At 37.0% G+C, this 19333-nt stretch overlaps 1 protein-coding gene across 2 annotated transcripts in view; it reads right to left on the bottom strand.

Moving 5' to 3' along the window:
- Positions 1-2366: 2366 nt before the first annotated feature.
- The window catches only part of rps6ka5 (ribosomal protein S6 kinase, polypeptide 5), a 33777-nt gene continuing 16810 nt past the window's right edge, over positions 2367-19333 (bottom strand). The window contains exons 12-17 of one of the 2 annotated variants that reach the window (XM_037541842.1): positions 18589-18682; positions 17286-17456; positions 14952-15143; positions 13309-13468; positions 12172-12335; positions 2367-10656 (exon numbers count right to left, since the gene is read on the bottom strand). In XM_037541842.1, the coding sequence (XP_037397739.1) occupies positions 10366-10656; positions 12172-12335; positions 13309-13468; positions 14952-15143; positions 17286-17456; positions 18589-18682 (1072 nt within the window). In that variant the 3' untranslated portion in view covers positions 2367-10365. The remainder of the gene's footprint in view (positions 10657-12171; positions 12336-13308; positions 13469-14951; positions 15144-17285; positions 17457-18588; positions 18683-19333) is intronic. The other variant, XM_017694517.2, reaches the window with a different exon arrangement.

Consider the following 19333-nt stretch of genomic DNA (forward strand, 5'->3'; position numbering starts at 1 on the left):
GGCCCGGGTCACCCTCGCAGTTTTCAGAGGGCCTGTTCTCAGATGTATAGCAAGTGCTCATGGTTTTGCAGAGCATATCATCACTGTCATATCAACACCTTTTTAATTTAGATTTTTGCTTTGTTTTTACACCATTAGAAAATACCAGCTACAGCCATTTATATATACACTGTGTGCATATTTCAGGATGAACATACCAACAGAAATGGCTTAAAATGAATTATTTGGAATGAAATTGCATTGTCTTAACATTGAAAGTCAAACTGTAATTTTTATGAGCAAATATGTAAATTAGACCTACAATAGCCATCTAAATCATGTGCATCAGTTTCATAGCTCTAATGACCATATATTATATAAACAAATCTAGAAACACTGTTGATATGCATCTCTTGACTAGTTAATATTTCAGAGGTAGCAAGTTCTTCTTTAAGAGAGTGAATTAAGTTGTAAGTTGGATCCAGCCCTGTTTACATTTTACAAAAAAAACTAGCATGAATCTCTTTTTGCTGTTCATAATAACACAGATTAAACCCATGAAACTTTGCTTATTACTCAGGTATTAATCACTTCATTCAGCTATTCTAACTTTTATAACATGAAATTCACTAACTACTATAAAATCAATCTATACATTACATAGTTATGAGGAAGTGTTCCCAGAGGCAGAGCTTAAAGGGTTTAAAGGGTTAAGAAAACCAAGAGGAAATATACAGTAGAGCCAGGAGCAGCACATAGAATGTCCATCTCTCTCTCTCTCTCTCTCTCTCTCTCTTTTCCCTGGCCAAATTCCTCCACTTTGCCCAAGATACCCAGTCAATTAATAAGACATCGTCTCCTCCCCTCTGCAGCCCCTGCACAAGAGGCCACCCAGGAGCCAGCGGGACCTCACTAAAGCAGCTCCTATGGTGGGCCGCTGGAATGCTTAGTGCTTTGGGAACGGGAACAGAGAGAGAGAAGAATAGAAAAAGCCCCATCATCGTACGGCAGGGCGGCCGGTAAAAAACTGGAGGGCAACAATAGCAAATGTGGCCCAGTGCAGAATTCCACAGTTTCCCGCCTCAGCCCCCAAATTCTAACTCTAAACCCCTTCACCAGGGGTCTCAGGAAAAAAAAAACTACATATGTATCATCAAATTACAGTTTATTTTAAGAACATACCCAAAGAGGAGGCAATTAGACATCATAGTTTGCAGGTCTTAATTTTTAATGTGCCATGATGAACAGCAGAAAACCTGCATTGTTTTGCTTTATTGATGATCTTCAAGTCAGTTCATTCAGGAAAAAGAAGAAAATGCAATATCTTTTACTGAAACTGCAGCAGTGCCAAAATTAATCTTAACTGTGTGAATATTTCATGACCAAAAAAGTGAAAGGCAAAAGGTGGATAAACTGTTCAATATGATACTTTCCACTCTTTTTAACAGAGGATGCATTGCACATAAAATTGACTGCATGACCAAACTGTATGCATATTTTAAATGCACAGTCTTGCATTTTCTTGCAGAAGTTTGTTAATTGCTTGCAAAGTGCTTGTTAATTACAATGCTGCTGATCTTCTGAGTGAAAAAAAGTTAAAACACCATCTACAGAGAACACAGTTCTACACAGCATAACACACAAATACAAAAATAAAACAATTAAAAATAGTGAATAACAATAATAATAATAATAATAATTATTATTATTATTATTATAAGTAGTAATAGTAGTGTTATTATTATTATTATTATTAAATGTGTAAAAGTCTGTGCAAAAGTTATGGCACACTTCATATTTTAGCCCATATGTTAAATTTAGCAAATAAATACAAATTGTTCACTAAAATTAGCAAAGTGCCACATTTAAGCGTGTTCTCAGTAGAATTCACTTAGATAATCAGCGTGACATAATTTGATTGGGGGTGGGCGTTCGTTTGCATTCAACTAACTTATGTATAACACACATGCTTTAGAATTTCAACAATATGTACAGGTATGCAAAATTCTATGACTGGGAATTTGCAAACGTTCAAAAATGTAAAAACAAAAGAAAATATTTTGCTAATTATGTACAAAAGGTTAGGTTAAACCAGAGGTGCCCAACATTTCTGTCTTGGGGAGTCGAAGTGCAATGTTTGTGGTGGGCCAGGGGCCAAAAAGACGAAACAATATCCAATTAAAGAAGGTAGAAATTGAGTTCTTGAGTTCTTTTGTAACTCTATACTGCCTATACCTCTCTCACACTTTATTGTAATAAAATACTTTAAAAATTAACTAAGTTATAAATTGTATAAATATAAGTTTACTCTTATTGGGAGAGGTGGTGGGGTTAGGGGAAACGTCTGAGAGGCCAGTGAATGAGAGAAGGAGGAGACAGAGACATACTCTGGTGAACTTAGAATTTTTTATTACATTTGACAAATGGTAACATAATTATAAGTTTTGTTCCATAGAATCCCAAAACTTTAAAGCCCTTTATTCTTTTCATAAACACATCAAACATGTGAACCACAAAACAAGCAAAAGAACACCTGCTAACAAGACTAGTGAAGAAATGGAGTGTGTTCTCTCGTGATCAGTCTGAGTTGATTCAACTCATTGGAGTTTTGAACACTCATGCCAAGAAAAATCATTTGCATCATAAGTTTCCAAACGTACAATATACTTTGACAAGATTATGATCCTCATTTTTGAAACACTAAAGTTCTCTAGTCATATGTGTTCTCATATTCTGGAAAACAGCATTTTTAGAGGAAACAGTAGGACACGTAAAGGAGGTTGAGATGTTACTATCTAATTAGTATATATATGGCTTAGCATTTACAAAATATATACAGCATCAATACCCACCATAAATATCTTCTTATTTTGGTTCTGTTTTTAAATAGATTTTTATATTCATCTAACAAACTGATAACTCACTTTAAATAAGTTTAAAAGAATGATATGTCTAGCCCAGCTAGATAATGAATGTACTTTTACGATAAAATTTAACTTTGAGGTTAGAACTCCGTTCTTTTTTCCGTGATGAACAGCTGATGTTGCACATTGAGCACTAGTGAATGAGCTAGGACACAGGAAAGCCTTCTCCTATTCAAGTAGGTGGAGTTGAAATGGTCCTCAAAGCAAGCTATCCACTGAATTCTATGTAAACACTGCCCCTTGGTGGCAGTTCTTGATTGCACAATTGGCTGTAGAATAGCCTCAGATCCCTTTAAATACTTTGCCCTTTGCATCCACTACCTTAATGGTGCACATCTGATAAACTTTACCATTTAAAAGTTTGGAATCAATGTTTTCTGCAATATGAAAACAAGTTGGTAGTAGACAAGTGTATACATTGATTATACACTTGATTATGTATAATACATAAAAAATTTGGGCAGTCCTGCTGTACAGCTTTGAGAATTAAGTTACAATACAATTAACAGTAACATTTTATTTGGAGTGGTTCTTTATAGATGATTAATAAGTTCTTAACAGAGTATCAGTAACACATCAACGACATATCAGTGCAGTAGCAGTAGTGAAGCATCTGAATACATTGGGGGAAAAAGTCTTGTAGATGTGTTGTTTATAAATTACTTACATTAATTAGATGTATTGTAAGTTACTCCCATTATGCAGAACCTAACCTTACCCAACGCCTAACCCTAACCCTAATCCTAACCCCAACCTAAAACTCACTCAATAACCTAATCATAACCCTCATATGTTTTAACATGTTACTGAGTCCATTGAGTATTTGTTTCTTCTAAAAGGTCAAATAATTACAAAAAACTATGTAAATAATAATTACTGAAAATTTTCATTTATTTGCTTGTTTTATCTGAAAAAATAAATAAAACATCTAAATGTACCTTTTGATGAACAGTTTGTGTTGAAATTAGTATATGTTTTTATTGTATATCAAACAACAAAAAAATGCTAATATGGTAAGTGATAACACATTTTAAATGGGAATAAAGCAATGAAGAAAGGCAAAATAAAAAGATGAACAGAACTTCAATATCAGGCTTTGGTAATCCATTAAAACACCAAGCATATTAGATATGCCACTTGTTTTGTTATGCCAAGAATACATGTGTAGCTAGTGAATGCAGACTGTGAGTGTGTTCGAGTCACCTCTTTGGCTTTCAACCTGTACGGAGGTCACAGTGATGTGAAATTTTCATGCTAGTTATTCATAATAGATATTCTGAGCCATTCTTACGACATTTAAACATTCAGAAATACAGTGATGTGTGTGTCAATATAAACCAGCGCTGCCTAGCAGTGACTGCTGGACACTTCTGTCAGAGGGAAGCACAATTTTTCTCAATTTCAATATAAATTAGTTTTGACCTGATGTAAAACTGAAGGTTTTGAAAGACATGATAACACAGGACACAAGTTTAAAGCTTGTTTTTGTTGTTGTATGAAGCTGAGGATTCACATCAAGCTTCAGTGCTACAGATCAAAGCTTTGGCAAGCAAAAAAAATAAATGGATGAAATATGTATAAAATGAAATTCCATGAATGATTTTTTTCTTTCACATTGAGAGGAGACACTAGCCCACCTGGGGCTACAGCTTTATCCAATACTGAACAGAAACACAGAAGGCTTTTCAAAAGAGATGCAAACACAAGCTCCAGAGTTCAGAGACAATATTACACAGTGTGGGAGTGTAGGCAGCTTATGTAGCTGGATTAAACTCATGTCACCTAAAGTTTGGACCTTTTCCTATTTTAAAAGAACTGGTCTCTTTAAAAAGCTTGATTTCCCACACAGAAGCACATAAGCACATCAACATTTTTTTTACTGAGAATAATTGCTCAGCAATGTTGCTTACTCACTTTTATAAAAAAGGGAAGGTACTGCAAGACCATTGCAGCTCAGTGTCCCATCCATGGCCTTTAGAAGTGCATGAGAGGTAATTTTTTGTTCCCTAGCCACTTTTAAAAAATGACATAATTTAAAACCACCTTTTAAAGCCTCACTGAAAAAGGAATGCATCAAATTTACTTGCTGCATCTAGGGCTGTCACAATTAATGATTTAAAATTGATTACTCAATTACAAATATTAAATCTATTGAAATATACAATTTTAATAAACTGACTTGGTAGTTTATTTGCCATTTGAATGATAAACAGGATATCCACAGGTCACTGTAAAGCCATGTTCAGCAGTCTGAATGCAAGTTGTCAAATCGCTTTTGTGCCAAGTCATTGAAAAAGAGTAAAGCCACACCACCAGGATCACATTAATATAACTTTGTAGTCAAAAATGTCACATATACAAAGTAAAATTAAATGTGTAAAGTTATAAATTGCATGTGTATTACTTGATCACTAATGTAGCTGATAGTGACAGTCCTACATTCATCATTTCCACATGGATAAAATAAATCAACACTATTGTTGCCAAAAGTAAGCAAACTTGAAGACAAAATTATGTTGATGTAATACATTGTATTCAGGTGGAAATGCACACATGTATTTTGAAAAGTTGCAGTTTTTTTTCAGTTTTCCTTTATCCTACATAATATGCATTGTGTGCATTCCATAATGCAACAAACCTCACCAGAACACCACAACCATAAAAAACAAGCATACTAGAGCCACATTCTCTCTAGAAACCAGGCTAAACAGACTGCAATGTGCAGGACAGAACGCCTGAGAGATATGTTGACGCTCTCTCTGCCCACATCATCATGGAGCATCACTCCACCTCCGCGGGTAGATGAAAGAGTGAGCTGGCGGGGCTGACCACTGCCAGCACAGAAGAGATATGTACTCACACTGGAACCTCTGCTACAATAGCAGGAAAAAAGGGCCACACAATTAACCAAGCTCCTGAGAGCATTAAAGTAGGCCAACAATAACTCGTGATGAAGGAGTGCTCAGATCAAAGAGAACTAGCTCTTTTCAAGGGCACGCAGTTATGTTATGTGTTCTCTCTACCTCAGCAAACGGTAAATGGTACCCACTAGACTATACATGAAACCCTCACACAGCCAGCCAAACCTAAAGCTCCTGGCACTGGCAGAACAGAAGTGCTTTACAGATGAATGATACAGTAGAACAGAGTGCTGACCTCTCAGCCTGTAAGAGAAGCACAGGCCCTGACATCAAGTCTAAAACAGCTCCGGTGCGTCTTCATCAAAGACAAGCTCTCACAAGGGTGGACAATATGCAAAAAAATAATACTGTCATACATACTTTCACAACACATGATATATATCACAATATTTGTTTCTGAGATTTGTGATACTGGAATAGAGTAAATGCACCAGCAAAACAACAGAACCACAGTTATAGATGCCTTTGTAAATTTAAAGGCTATGGAAAAATTGACTAAATTGATTTTTTTTTACAAAAATAAACTGGAGAGAAAATCAAATAATTGCTAGCATTAATGAATAAAATAAGATAATCAGCTGACATATAATCCGCTACTTGTTACTAAATCCACTATTTGTTACTATGCCCGTTTCTAAACAGTGGTTGCTGTTGCATACAGGCTCTCTGTAATTGAACTATAAAATGTTATTGTTTTGGGTTTTTTTTTATGACATGCAGTTATTAACGAGAAGTATCTCTCAAGTACTGTTGACATCCAAGACATGCTCCAAAAAAGCAGACTGTAATCTATCATGACTAGCAAAGGCACAATACCACTTTGTTTTCGGATACCAATACTGATGTACTTGAGCGCTGCCCGAAAACAATCTAATCTGATGTTTCTTTTTTAAAAACTAAAATGACCTATTTTTAAGTGAAGCATTTCAATTAAACAAGCATATAAAAATGAGCTATCATGCTTAAACTAATTTAACTCTCTACTACCCCACAATGTGATTGTGGCTACTTCAGCCTAGGATCAGATTGGACTGGATCAGAGTCGCTCTTTTTTGCCTCTCTAATATCCAGTCCAGCATTTTCTGCAGATATTGGACCAGTAGTGATAACACACTGCCATATTGTCCACAACATGAAATCAGACATTTTAATGTACATTCGTTAAAAAAATGGATTGAATTCATTCCTTTTCCCATCCAATTTCAGTACTTTTGATTTCAGCTTGACACCTGCTATTGTATCTGTGGCATCTCTAAGCACAATGACAACAAACATGACCATGCAATGTGAGCTATTTCAGGCTAGATTTGTTACAGTGCTGGACTGGACTCATCTTTTTTTCCTTCAATATCTGATCCGCCTGGTGTCTGATCAGGGCCACCTCTACACACAATAACAATAACATATTGTCATATTGCCCACCCTTATCTCAGCTTATTTGTAGTACTAAAAACCTTGACTGCTCTTCACTCTATGTTCCCATGTAGTTCATCTCTATGTCCTTTGCAGTGGGAGAACAAGCTGGGCTACTTAATCTCCCCAAGGACAAACAGGACCGCAGCAAAGCAACTAATAAAGCCTCCACTCCCTGAGGAGGGTTCAATGTAGGACGCACTCACTCACTCTCTCTCACACACACGCACTCACTCACTCACTCACTCTCTCTCTCTCACACTCACACACACACACACACACACACACACACACACACTTTTCTCTCTTCTCTATTAATACACCAAAAACAGAGAGTGGAGCAGTAATGATGGAGCTCCAGGGGAGTGGCACAGAGTGGCAATGGAGTAGAGCTGAACAAGCCTAACAGAGAAAATCTCTGCGACACTGTAATGAGCTGCATTATGGATGTTCTTATTGCTGTTGCAATGTCTTATAAGCAGGAGCACCAGTGCTGTTGTGAACTTGTGTACGTGCAATGTGTGTATCTCTACACAAGTCTTCCTTATTTAAGCTTGTGGATGTCATGGCTTGCTTCAGTGCACAGAGGAACTGTTTAACCCCTTAAACTGCAGGCTTATTATTCAGTTGTTAACATTAAGATTTATTATTCAGTAACAACTATAAATCATTAGGTAAGTACTATGTAACTAATAAACACATTGTATAGTTATTAGGGTACCGCCCATACGGGCCCTTAGTTTAAGGGGTTGAACCACTGAAGGTCCTACTGTAAGATGGTGTTAACATGCTGGCTGGTCAGCTTTAAAGAGCCTTCGCGAGGCATATTTTTTGCTCACTCGTTTATAATGCATAATGGCCCTTGCAGATAGGCTATTGATAAAAGTTAATGCTGAAGGAAGGAAAGTGGCTATTTTTGCATAGCAAGTCAACAACGTTAATGAGTTTAGTGCCTTCGGTTATCAGTGGGAAGCCTTTGTAGTGCTTGCAAGAGTAGAATGTGCTTATACTGTACCAAGCATTGTATATAAAGAGAATCTTTTAAGGTGATTGCATGCTGGTGTGCTGTCATCAATTCAACACATAACAGGAGATAAAGACTCGGGATGCAAAGAGGAAGAAGATGCGATCTTAGTTCAATTACCACCAATCCTGCTTTGAGCATGGGAAGTAGAGAGAAGTGCTCTGGGATCGATACAGGTCATGTAATATGTAGAGGCAACTGGCCATGCATATGAGCCCTGATCATGTGAAGCTATCTTTTGTTCTACACACTACTCTGAACACCACTCTGCTAGTTTATTACTTTGAAAATGGCACACTGATGGTACAGAATTCCTTTTCTCAGTTCTATGATACAATACTTGGCTAATATGACTTTAAAGGTACCTTATATTTATGTTTATCTCAGCAGTCACGCTGATTGCTGCTTGATTTGATATAAAATGAGGCAATATCCACTTTTGACCTGACCAGAGTAAAAACAAAAATTCTATATAGAGTCTATAAGCCTCCATAGAACATTGTTTTCCGACTGCTATAAGATCTTCTTCATGTCACCATAACTGCTGCCAAAGTAGGGACATCAAGATCTGATCCAAAGGATCCTGAGCCAATCCAGGCATGTTTATTGGTTAAAATATAGTTACAGATCTAAACGTGTGCAGTATTTAACTATCTTACAGTTAGCTAACCATATCTGACGTTCTAAACACTGACACATAAACTGTGACCAGTCTACTTTTTCGTCACTACCATTAGTGGCATTCCACTATAAGCAAGTCAAAATTACATTTCTGCCACATTTTTCACTCAAGAGTCGCACCTGGTTGAAAACGAAACTACCATACTACAATGGAAAACTTCAGCATGAATAGGCATAGTTAAACCGCTGTAGGCTTCACTGAAAACGGTCTCTTCCACGATTTGGGCACTTTTATGTGCCGTTAGCAGTTGGATCGGTATCGGCCAATATATAGCAATAAAGTACTTGGATTGGATTGGTGGCCAAAATAGATTGGGACATCCCTACATATGGTTGAAATGTTTTCTTGTTGTACCTTTAATGCAGATTCTTAAACACTTATTCTTTATTATGGCTGCCAAAAAGCAGACCCTAAATCCTTACCAATCAATTAAAAACTCCAGCCACTGCAAACAACTTACTAGAGACAATCCACAGCTGGAGTTGGAATGAAGAAAAAATGTTTGACTGATTGCATCGTCTCAAAACTATTTTGCCCTTATCTAGCACTGTGTGCTGTCATACAGTGGCTGTCCTTACATGTGTTTTTCCTTCTGCATTTTCTTAGAATAAGTTTCAAGTACAAAATAACCCTCTTTACTCAAAAATAACACCTCTACTTTAACTGCTTAAAATGACAAAATGCAACTTCGAAACAGGCTGTTATCTGGCCTTCCTTGTCAAGGGTAGAAAAAAAAAAAAAGATTTGTTTGAATTCACTCAAACAAATCACTGCTACTTCACCATTAAACTCTGGAAGAAGCTTCAGACTTAACAGGCCTGCACGAAATCAAGCAAAAGCTACAGTACCATGTAGTTCTGACCTGCACAGTGGTCAGTGAGAACAGATTTCACAAGTATTTTCACAAGGACATCTTCTGACTGGGACAGTCTGATATAAGAATAATAACTTAACATATAAACAATAAAGCTCAGTATATAAACATCTTCTTATATGTTCTATATTCTTTTAGAATAAATACTCTTTTTTCATTAATTACTTTTTTCTTTTTGCTTGGCCTGAAGTGGCAGGACAGCGCAAGGAACTGGACCCTTCATTACAGTTAGGGGGTGGTCTCATGCTTTTGGAGTGAAACTCCGTGTATGAGATACAACAGATGCCGGAGGCCTGGTCAGTTTGGGTCAAGAACGTGGGACTAGGCCTGGTCTAAGCCAGTGACAAAAGCCTTTTTCAGATTCTCCCACGCTGCTGGGCCCTGCGTTACTCGTCTATTGCTAGCCAAGGGCTTGAAAGGGGCAGGGCTTTGACTGGGGCTTCTGTACCCCCGCATGCTTGGTACAAAACAGTGCACTAGGGCTGTGTGTGACAGAGGAACACCCAAGAGACAGACAGAGGGTGTGATGGGTGTTTTTTATGCATGTCTCACTCAGAGAAAGTGAAGGCAGATTGGGGCTGGCTCTGGGAAGGCTCGTCGTCATCAGGCCCCAGCGTGAGGGGAGTGCTGATGGATGGCTGTGGCATGGTGGCCATCTGTCTACCTGGCGGCGTCTTCTCCTGAGACTGTGAGGAAGAAGTGGATGAGTGTGTGCTCTCACTAGAGCTGCTGCGCGTCTCTGTGCTGGTGCTGGTCTTTTTCATCTTCCTGCGCTTAGCCAGGGGAGCTTTATCCACAGTCTGCAGTCGGAAGCCCTCCCGCTTACACTTGTTGAAGGCCTGTGGAGGACAGCACACTGCTTCACAAAAGAGGCTTACATATATGATTATAATTAGTGTGCGGTATAATGACATTCTGGTTGAACAATGATACTTTAGCCCTTAGAAGTCTACAATTTATAAAAGAACTTTTGCAAAGCTATTTAAATATAATAATTACATAATTAGTTACATAAGCACTGTCTGAGCTACATTAGTTTTACATGGGGAGGTGCTGTTTTTTTAGTGCCCAACAATAATCTTTAATGTCTGTAGTACACCAAGTAATAAGTGCTTAGGAAACTTTAATCATTTGTAACAGGAGTCAAGGATGACTGCAAAATGGAATTTGATACAGTTCCCTTAACCAAAAGTTCAAAACTGTAAAAATGTACTGTAACTTGCAACCTTGTTGTTGATGGTTTAATGAAAAGGAGAATAAAAATGAAATATTTTGAATGTAATTTAGTAGTAAAGTTAGTAAAGTAAAGTAAGTAAAGAGTTAGTAAAAAGAGAAAGTGTCATTTGTTAAAACGAATAAGCCTACTTTACTAGCCTAATGCTATTCTTTCTGGTATATACTTTTGGAGCAGTTTTGGCATATTTACTTGTTTCATAACTTCAAACTGTCTTCAAATAATACTATGGTATATGCTATTACTGGTGGGGGCTGGAGTGGCACGTAAAAGTGTGCTGTCTCGTCATACATTTATTTCTAAAACAACAATAAAAAGTTTAGCTTGCTTATATATTCACCAATTAAGTGAACAGGGCACAATTTTGAAGCCATCACTCAATAAATGTCAAACCATCTAGCATAATATTAAACGGTTCTTCTAACTTCTTACTAATGATAACTGGTTAGCATTAGCTTAACTAGCCTGACAGCAGCTCTGATCACCACAGAACATGTTAGATTCTGGCTAACTAAGCCAACACCAGTTTAGATGATAATGATTAAAATCTGAAGGAAGTAAACTGACCAGGCAAGTCTCTTACAAATGACATTACTGGACCTCCTCTGATAAAACTAATCCAGCTCTAATAGGGCTTTAGTTACATAATGAATTCCATTTACAATCAATTAATACTCCTTCTTGACACGCTTGAATCTGAATTTTTCAGATTGAATTTTTTTTCCAGTGCCAAATAATATAAAATATTGTGAAACAAAGCTATATGCATAAAAATAACTTATTTAAACTCAAACTTAAACTAAAAACAAAAACTGATAAAATCTATTCTTTTATACAAATCTGAATGCAGTATTGAATAAAATTTCAGAAAACACAGAATTCAGTTTGTTTTAATAAGACATAAGCAAGATATAATAGAAAACAAGCTTTTCTTATCTGTGCTGATAATTGCAAATTCTATAATTGTTTTTCTTTTCCTCTCAGAAAGCAACTTAATCTCACCAAATAATCATAGAGGTTACTGAATTTTAAACTTAAAAACTGAATATCACGTGGACAGTTCAGTGGTGGTTAATTAAACAACTCTCTTTCATCCCGGTCCCCCTGTCCCAAAACTCACATTGAAGGTGGCTTTGACGCAAGTGTGTACGGAGGCAGTGGACAGGCCCAGGATGTCGGGGGTCATGAGGGGGTTGGAGGACAGCTGACTGTCATCCTGCAGCCAGGCATTGTAGCGCAGCTCACACATCTTTATCCGCTTGTTAGGGTCCACAGTCAGGAGCTCTGTTGCACATACATTCATCAGTTCCACTTACAGACACACTAAATATTTTTGCTTACTTAAAATAATGAATGTTATACAGAGAGCACCAGTGACAGTGTTTATAGATGATCACCAGACAGGGTGTGAAAATGCATGAAGGTGGTGCTACAACTGCATTAATTTCTTTTTTTGCAACTGACTGTGTTAATATTCAATAAAATACAATACTGTGCAAAGATCAGAGACCATCCATCATTCATTTTCCATTAAAAATGCACATTAAATACAAGTTATTCATTTTTCAACATCAGAAAAAAGCAAAAAAACACATGAAACTGCTTAGCTTAGTTAGTTGCTTTTTCTGCTCTTACGATCCAAGCCATCCAAAGTTCATTAAATTATGATGGGGTCTGGACTCTTGAGAGGCCAGCAGCATTTAAGTTTGATTTGCAAATTTTTGTTTAATTCCTTTTCTCAGTAGCTGCTTCTTGACAACTACACACTTCTCACAGAACACCTATGTTTTTTTATTATATTTGAAGCAAGAGTAGAGTTTGATTTTCTCAAAGATGGAAGCTGTTTATCTAATGGTGACAGGTTTGGTAGTCTATCATGTCTTGCATGGTTGCTAGGAGTCCCTATTAAATGATCTTGTAATCATTTTTTGAACTCCAGTTTAGTTTGTAATTTTCTTTGACTTTTCCTTTTAGTGGATTCTCTCATATTTAACTTGCACTTAATGGCCATTTTGATTCGAAATTAAACAAACTGTACTTTATGTTTGCTCAGTTTTTTGCTAAAACAAAATCATTAGGATATTTACCAAAAAGCCTGCATTATAATTTATTATTCCTTTTTCATTTTCATTCGTGTTTTGTTTTTTTTAATTGTGAACCAAAAAAGTAATCAAATCAAATTTCAGATGTCATAAAACACCAAATTATTTCTTAAAGCACAATAACAATCGACTCAAAGTAACTACACCACTCTCACCTTGAATTAGCTCCTTGGCCTGTTGGGATACGTTCCTCCAGGCTTCTCCCTGGAACGAGAAATCTCCCTGTTTGATCTTCTTCATGATCTCTTCTGCACTGGTGTGGGTCAGACTCTTCTCCTGACACTGAAAGGGCACCTGCCCAGACAGCATAGTGTACTGCAACACAATCACACACCATGCAAACAGCCATGTAATCACAAAATGATAATCTGAAATGAAACTAAGCAAATCTGAACAGAAGCAGCAATAGAGAACCTTTATGTGCAAAAAAGAATTTTAAAAAATGCCATTTCATTATTACTGGCTGAAGTTTTTCTAAAACAGAATTCTTGTTTTTTTTTCTTCCTTTAATTTTTGGTTTCCTTCTTTTCATGCTTTCGCTCAGAGAGATAGAGAATCAGGTACACGACTGTCCATGCACGCATTCTCTCTTGCATTCAGTGCTGTGGGGTCTCTCTTGACCTGTCTGAGAGTATCTCATCAGTGTTGCCCAGTGCACTACCCCTCTCAGCCCCCAGGGGGCTGCAGCAAGGGTTAACAGTTCCACAGACAAGCACATACAGAGAGACAAGCAGGATAGAGACAGAGCAAGAGAAAGAGAGCTCTCCCCAGGCTTTCCCTCTTTTACTATCTCATGCTCAGTGGAAGGCAGTTGTACTGGACTATTTCAGCTGAAGGGAAGCCACCATAACTCACATCAAAACCACTATCAGTCGCTCAACCTCTCTTCTTATCTTTATGTAGCTCAGTTTGCTTTAACAGCACACAGAACACAGCCACAGTATAGATTATTTAAGAGAGCCTTCACATACATGACTTAAAATCTACATAACATGGACAATCTGCTCAAAAAGATTCCACACTCCACATCATTGCAGATATGAATTCAGTTACTGCACCTTATACTACTACATGACTTCTGTATGGACCTTTTTAACTGTAGATTGTTGTTAATAAATTACACTGGAACATTAAAAGTTTCACTCATTTTCAGTATAATTTATTTAAACTGTATATGTTGTACATATTGTTGTAAAATCACAAAGCCAGTTAAATTAGATATGCCAAACTAAAAATAATAAACTTCAGCCAGAGCTACTTTAGCGTACATCACATTCAAGAACATTCCTTTTACATTCATAAACTACCTCATTAGGAAAAAGCCAAAATATTATTTCTGTCTCAGACTACTATTTCCTCGTGTTTCATAGGATGATGATTTCTCACTATAGCAGTAGGACTTTGATGGGCCTTGATGAGTTTAACATTAACGAGTGTGCGAATGCACGGACAAAGTAAAAACGTTAAACTGGGACAGCAGAGTTGAAAATCACCTTAATGGTCAGGAAAGCTGACTTTATGATGCTTTCTGTGACAATGAATTCAGTGGACAATGTATTTAATATTGACTTCTTTCACTTTTATATGCAAATACCACCTCACCACAGCAAAAATTGTCTGATCTACAAAATAGTAACTGGCATGTGAGTACTTGAGTATGCATGTGCCCGTGCCCAACCCTAATAAAATAACACTCGTAACACAAGCTCGCTGCTTACATTCCTGCCAACAACTGGCCACAAGGTCATAATGCAAATGCGCCAGTGTTCCCTGCTCAAACATACTAGCACACTCTTACCAATATAACCCCTAGACTCCAGAGATCACAGGACTCGTCGTAGCCGTCATAGGTAAGGATCTCCGGAGCAGCGTACTGTAGGGTGAAGCAGGGCGTCTTCAGAAGCTGATTGTCAGGTGGTTTGAGTCGAGCAAAACCAAAATCGATAATTTTGATCTCCGAGTTCTCGCTCTCGTCAGTGAACAGCAGGTTCTGAGGAGAAATTAGGGAGGTTAAATGCCAACTTTAACTGAATATGAACTAGGCACAGGTATTCAAATACATGGATATCCATATTTATCTTAGTATTCATTTATTTACTCAGATATTTGAATATGGCATGCGTAGTTTGGAATGAAATAGTGAATATAATTTAAGTTCTCTTGAAGGCTAACTTTAATTACTTTTTCTCATTGAGCCTGCAAGGTAAAACTGGTCTACATCAGGCCATTAGCACCTGTGTTTGTGTCTTATGTTAAGAGAAACAGTGAATTCCATGCAGAGCTATATACAAACAATCATAAATTTGTACAGTTCATGTTTTGCAAGTTCTATACAACAGTTAGTGGTGTGTAAGGTCACAAACACAAATTACTAAAACAACAGAATGATCAGGTACAAATCACATCTCATGCCAGCAGCAGGCAACAGACTAACATTAAAGGGAAATTCCACTGTTTTCTCAAAAACTGTTCATAAAGCAATCATTATTCAGAGTCATTAAGAGTGGTTTGATGTGAAATACTCCAGTCTAGAGAAACTGTCAGAATTGTTCACAGTGGGGGTGATAGGAACCAGACATCTGATATGTGTAATGACTGTGAAAGCAACATCACAAAGTTATTACAGGATTTAAAAATTGTTACTAATACGCTAATACGTTTTCCAATAGTTTTGAGATAAACTTTTGACCTATAACATATACACACACACACACACACACACACATATACATTTTTAATCTATTCATGGCAGAGACCTACATGGCAAAACAGTACCACAAGAAAATTTTTCTCCCCTATTTTATCACTGTTTTATTATTATCTATATTACTAAAACTAAGGAAAATAAAAAATTCATAAAATATAGGTTCACTAATAGACTAGCTGAACGACATTTTACATTTCAACGACTGAATTTTTTCAGTCGAAATTTTGCTATACTGGTGGAATTTCTCTTTAAATGTTCTGTTTTTTTGTGTTTTTATTGACAACATTAAATACTTTCTTATTTAAATATTCAAATTCTATTCATGTATAAAACAAAAACTGCTATTCAACATCACCTCCCATTTGCCACCAGAATAAGAACATAAGTAAGACTAAGTGAATATATTAATTTCACAAAAGCTACATTAACACATTTGGTCTGGAGACTAGTAAAACTACATGGTGTACACTTGTTACACAATGTAGGCGTTCATTTAATGTGGATAACCTTTGCTGTATAAACCTTTAGGACATACACTTCCTCAGCAATCACATTCACAAACACTTATCAGCAGCCACACAAACACACTCTGCCAAGGTACTGTCATAAGAAGACTAATGTCATGACATCATCCATATTCAGCTCATAAAAAACAGCATCCATTATTTGTTCAGTTGTTAAACATGTTCTTCAGGGCCTGAAAGGAGAGGCATATGTGAGGATGGAACTCCAGGTTAAAGTAATAGTCTGGTGAAAAAGTCAAATGTACACAATTTTCCCTTCAGTTAAGTTTGGTGTGTGAAATTTGCTTGTATGACATACTGTTGCCTAAAAACAGCAGTGGCAGCCATCTTAACATCTGAACTTTGACAGGACTTTTGTCTATTTTTATAGATAACAGCACTACTAAGCTTGGTGGAGTGTAAGTTTGTTAAGAAAAGCTTCAATAGAAGCAAATGTCACACATCAAACATGTCTTTGCTAAACATCTACAATGACTCCACACCTGCACTTTAAATTCTTTAAATGCTACTATGACACTTTCACCCCAATCTTGTTTACAGCTGAGACGGTTTGCTCTGTTTCCTCCTGTCATTTACTGCATTGAAGCGTATTCATATGTGATGCTCGTTTATATATATATATATATATATATATATATATGAGTGTTTTTTTGTCCTGTCTAGTCAGCATCAAGTCTAGTGTATTTATTGCCCTGTGTTTCTGCTGCACTCGCTTCACACTGCTGTGTATCTGCACTTTATGTAGTCCTTTGTAATGTGCTATTTTCAATGCATACAAATTAATTAGACAAATACAGACTGCTTGACTTGATCTGACATTTGGGGTATATGAAAAACTGAATATTTAGATTTTTAGAACAATCATCACTTTAACTGCACTGGTAGTGGAATATAGAGGTACCTCGGGTTTCAGGTCTCGGTGCACCACGCCCACATCGTGCATGTGGCTCACAGCAGACACCAGCCTGCGCATGATCCGACTCGCCTCCGTCTCACTGAAGTGCTGCTTCCTTCGGATCCGCTCCAGCAGCTCACCCCCTCGGAGCAGCTCCAGAACTAGATATGTATGCAGCTGCACACACAAACACACATACATAACTGTGTGAGAGGAGAGGTAAATAAAAGTTTAGAAGCAGAAAATTTTCACTAGCCCAGGCGTAGTGTAGCTAACATAAATAGTCCTTTCAGGAAGTGGAACTGGTACACAATTAAGGGACAAAGCCAACCAGACTAGCTGGTAACAGGAAATGTAGCTTAGCAATGCTGTCAAGATAAGGATTCAACTGTAACTAATCAGTTTGAAAACTGTGAGTCATATTTTATTAGTGAAATGTATGATTACTTTTGCCTATTACCAAATAATTTCACCCTTAAAACAGTAATGCTGCATTTACTGCTGCAGTGAAAAGAAAAAAGAAAGAAAAAAAAAAACATTCTACTCCTTACAACAGTATGCAACCAATGGTGGCATGCAGCTATGGAAACATTTGCATGATGACATCATTACTGGTGAAAACAGATGACTGTCAGAAAAGAGCTCTAGTAGTGTTGATTGTTCATTTAAGTTGGCATCAATGCAGGAGGATGCTCTGTACTCTTTTTAATTTAATAATTATATAATACTACTGCCATTCACAGCTGCCCCCAAGAAATCTGGTTTACTCCACCATGGTCGACAGTGCAAGTTGGGAAAACTGAACTAGACAGAACATTCCACTGAGCATTGTGGTATGTTTCCATTGCCACTGGCAGTGGCAGTCGTGGAATTTTCCAGCACTGCTCCACTAAAAACAATGGAATATCCAGTTTGCCGTTGACTGTCTACCATCATAATGTAAACGCAGGATATGGGTCTGCATGTGGGGCCGCAACTAAATTCCTCACTCTCATAATAACTTAACATACATATTAGTTTTACAGTAGTTACTAAATTATTTATTGAAGTTGTTGAATAATAAGACTAAGGATTGATAACAGAATAAAAAGTTAGGAGTTTACATGGTTAGAAATCACAGTGGTGAGAAGTTGTCACTGCCAGGAACTGTTGGACTGTGAATGTAGGGCAATGCTGAGGCAAGAGGACTCAAATACTTTCACTGTGCTCTACTTCTCCTGACTGAATGAGGCTGCAGCATGCCTAGAGCTGCTCTACAGCCGTATAGCCTATTTCTCTTATTCACATATGCACACCCAGCACACAATACCTGGTCATGGTAGATCTCATGGAGCTTGACTATGTTGGGATGTCCGTCACACAGTTTGAGAGCAGCTATCTCTTTCTGTGTTTGTGCCTCCATTCTTCAGAAAGAGAGAAAACATATGCAAGTTATTTTACAATAAAAACTGTGCATTTATTAATGTATTGCTTTTAAAGTGAGACGCAGAAGCACCGAACACTACATAGCCTAAAGTATGTTAATGCACTCTAATACTGCAGAGATAATGTAAATAGCTACAGATATTCATTTTCACTCTGTACTGTACTTCACTCATATACATTTTACATTGCAGTCCTAATATGGCAAATATACAATATAATGAAAAAAGTCAGGCTTATTTGATGCTTTAATGTCCACATGAATAAAATAATTACACCAACACCATGTTGTCTTTCAGTATGATAACTTTTGGCAATAACTGTGTTAACATTATTTTATTCATGTTGAAACAACACCAACACTAGGGGTACAAAATTATATCAGAATCATATCTCCTGGTATCAGCAGAAAATCTCTTAAAAGAAAAATTATTAGCTTATGACGGACATGTACTAGTATTTGATGATGTATTTGTTGTTCTTCACAACAGTAGACTATTTAGACGATGCTGAGCTTCTGTGTATTTTATTAATTTTACTGCCTTCTAATCAAAGTAGATTTGATTCCAATTTCTACACTTTATACATATTTTAGCTGTATCAGTATTAACATCAGCAGACATGCATGTGAA

Source organism: Pygocentrus nattereri, chromosome 10, assembly GCF_015220715.1.
Source record: "Pygocentrus nattereri isolate fPygNat1 chromosome 10, fPygNat1.pri, whole genome shotgun sequence".
NCBI lineage: Eukaryota > Metazoa > Chordata > Actinopteri > Characiformes > Serrasalmidae > Pygocentrus > Pygocentrus nattereri.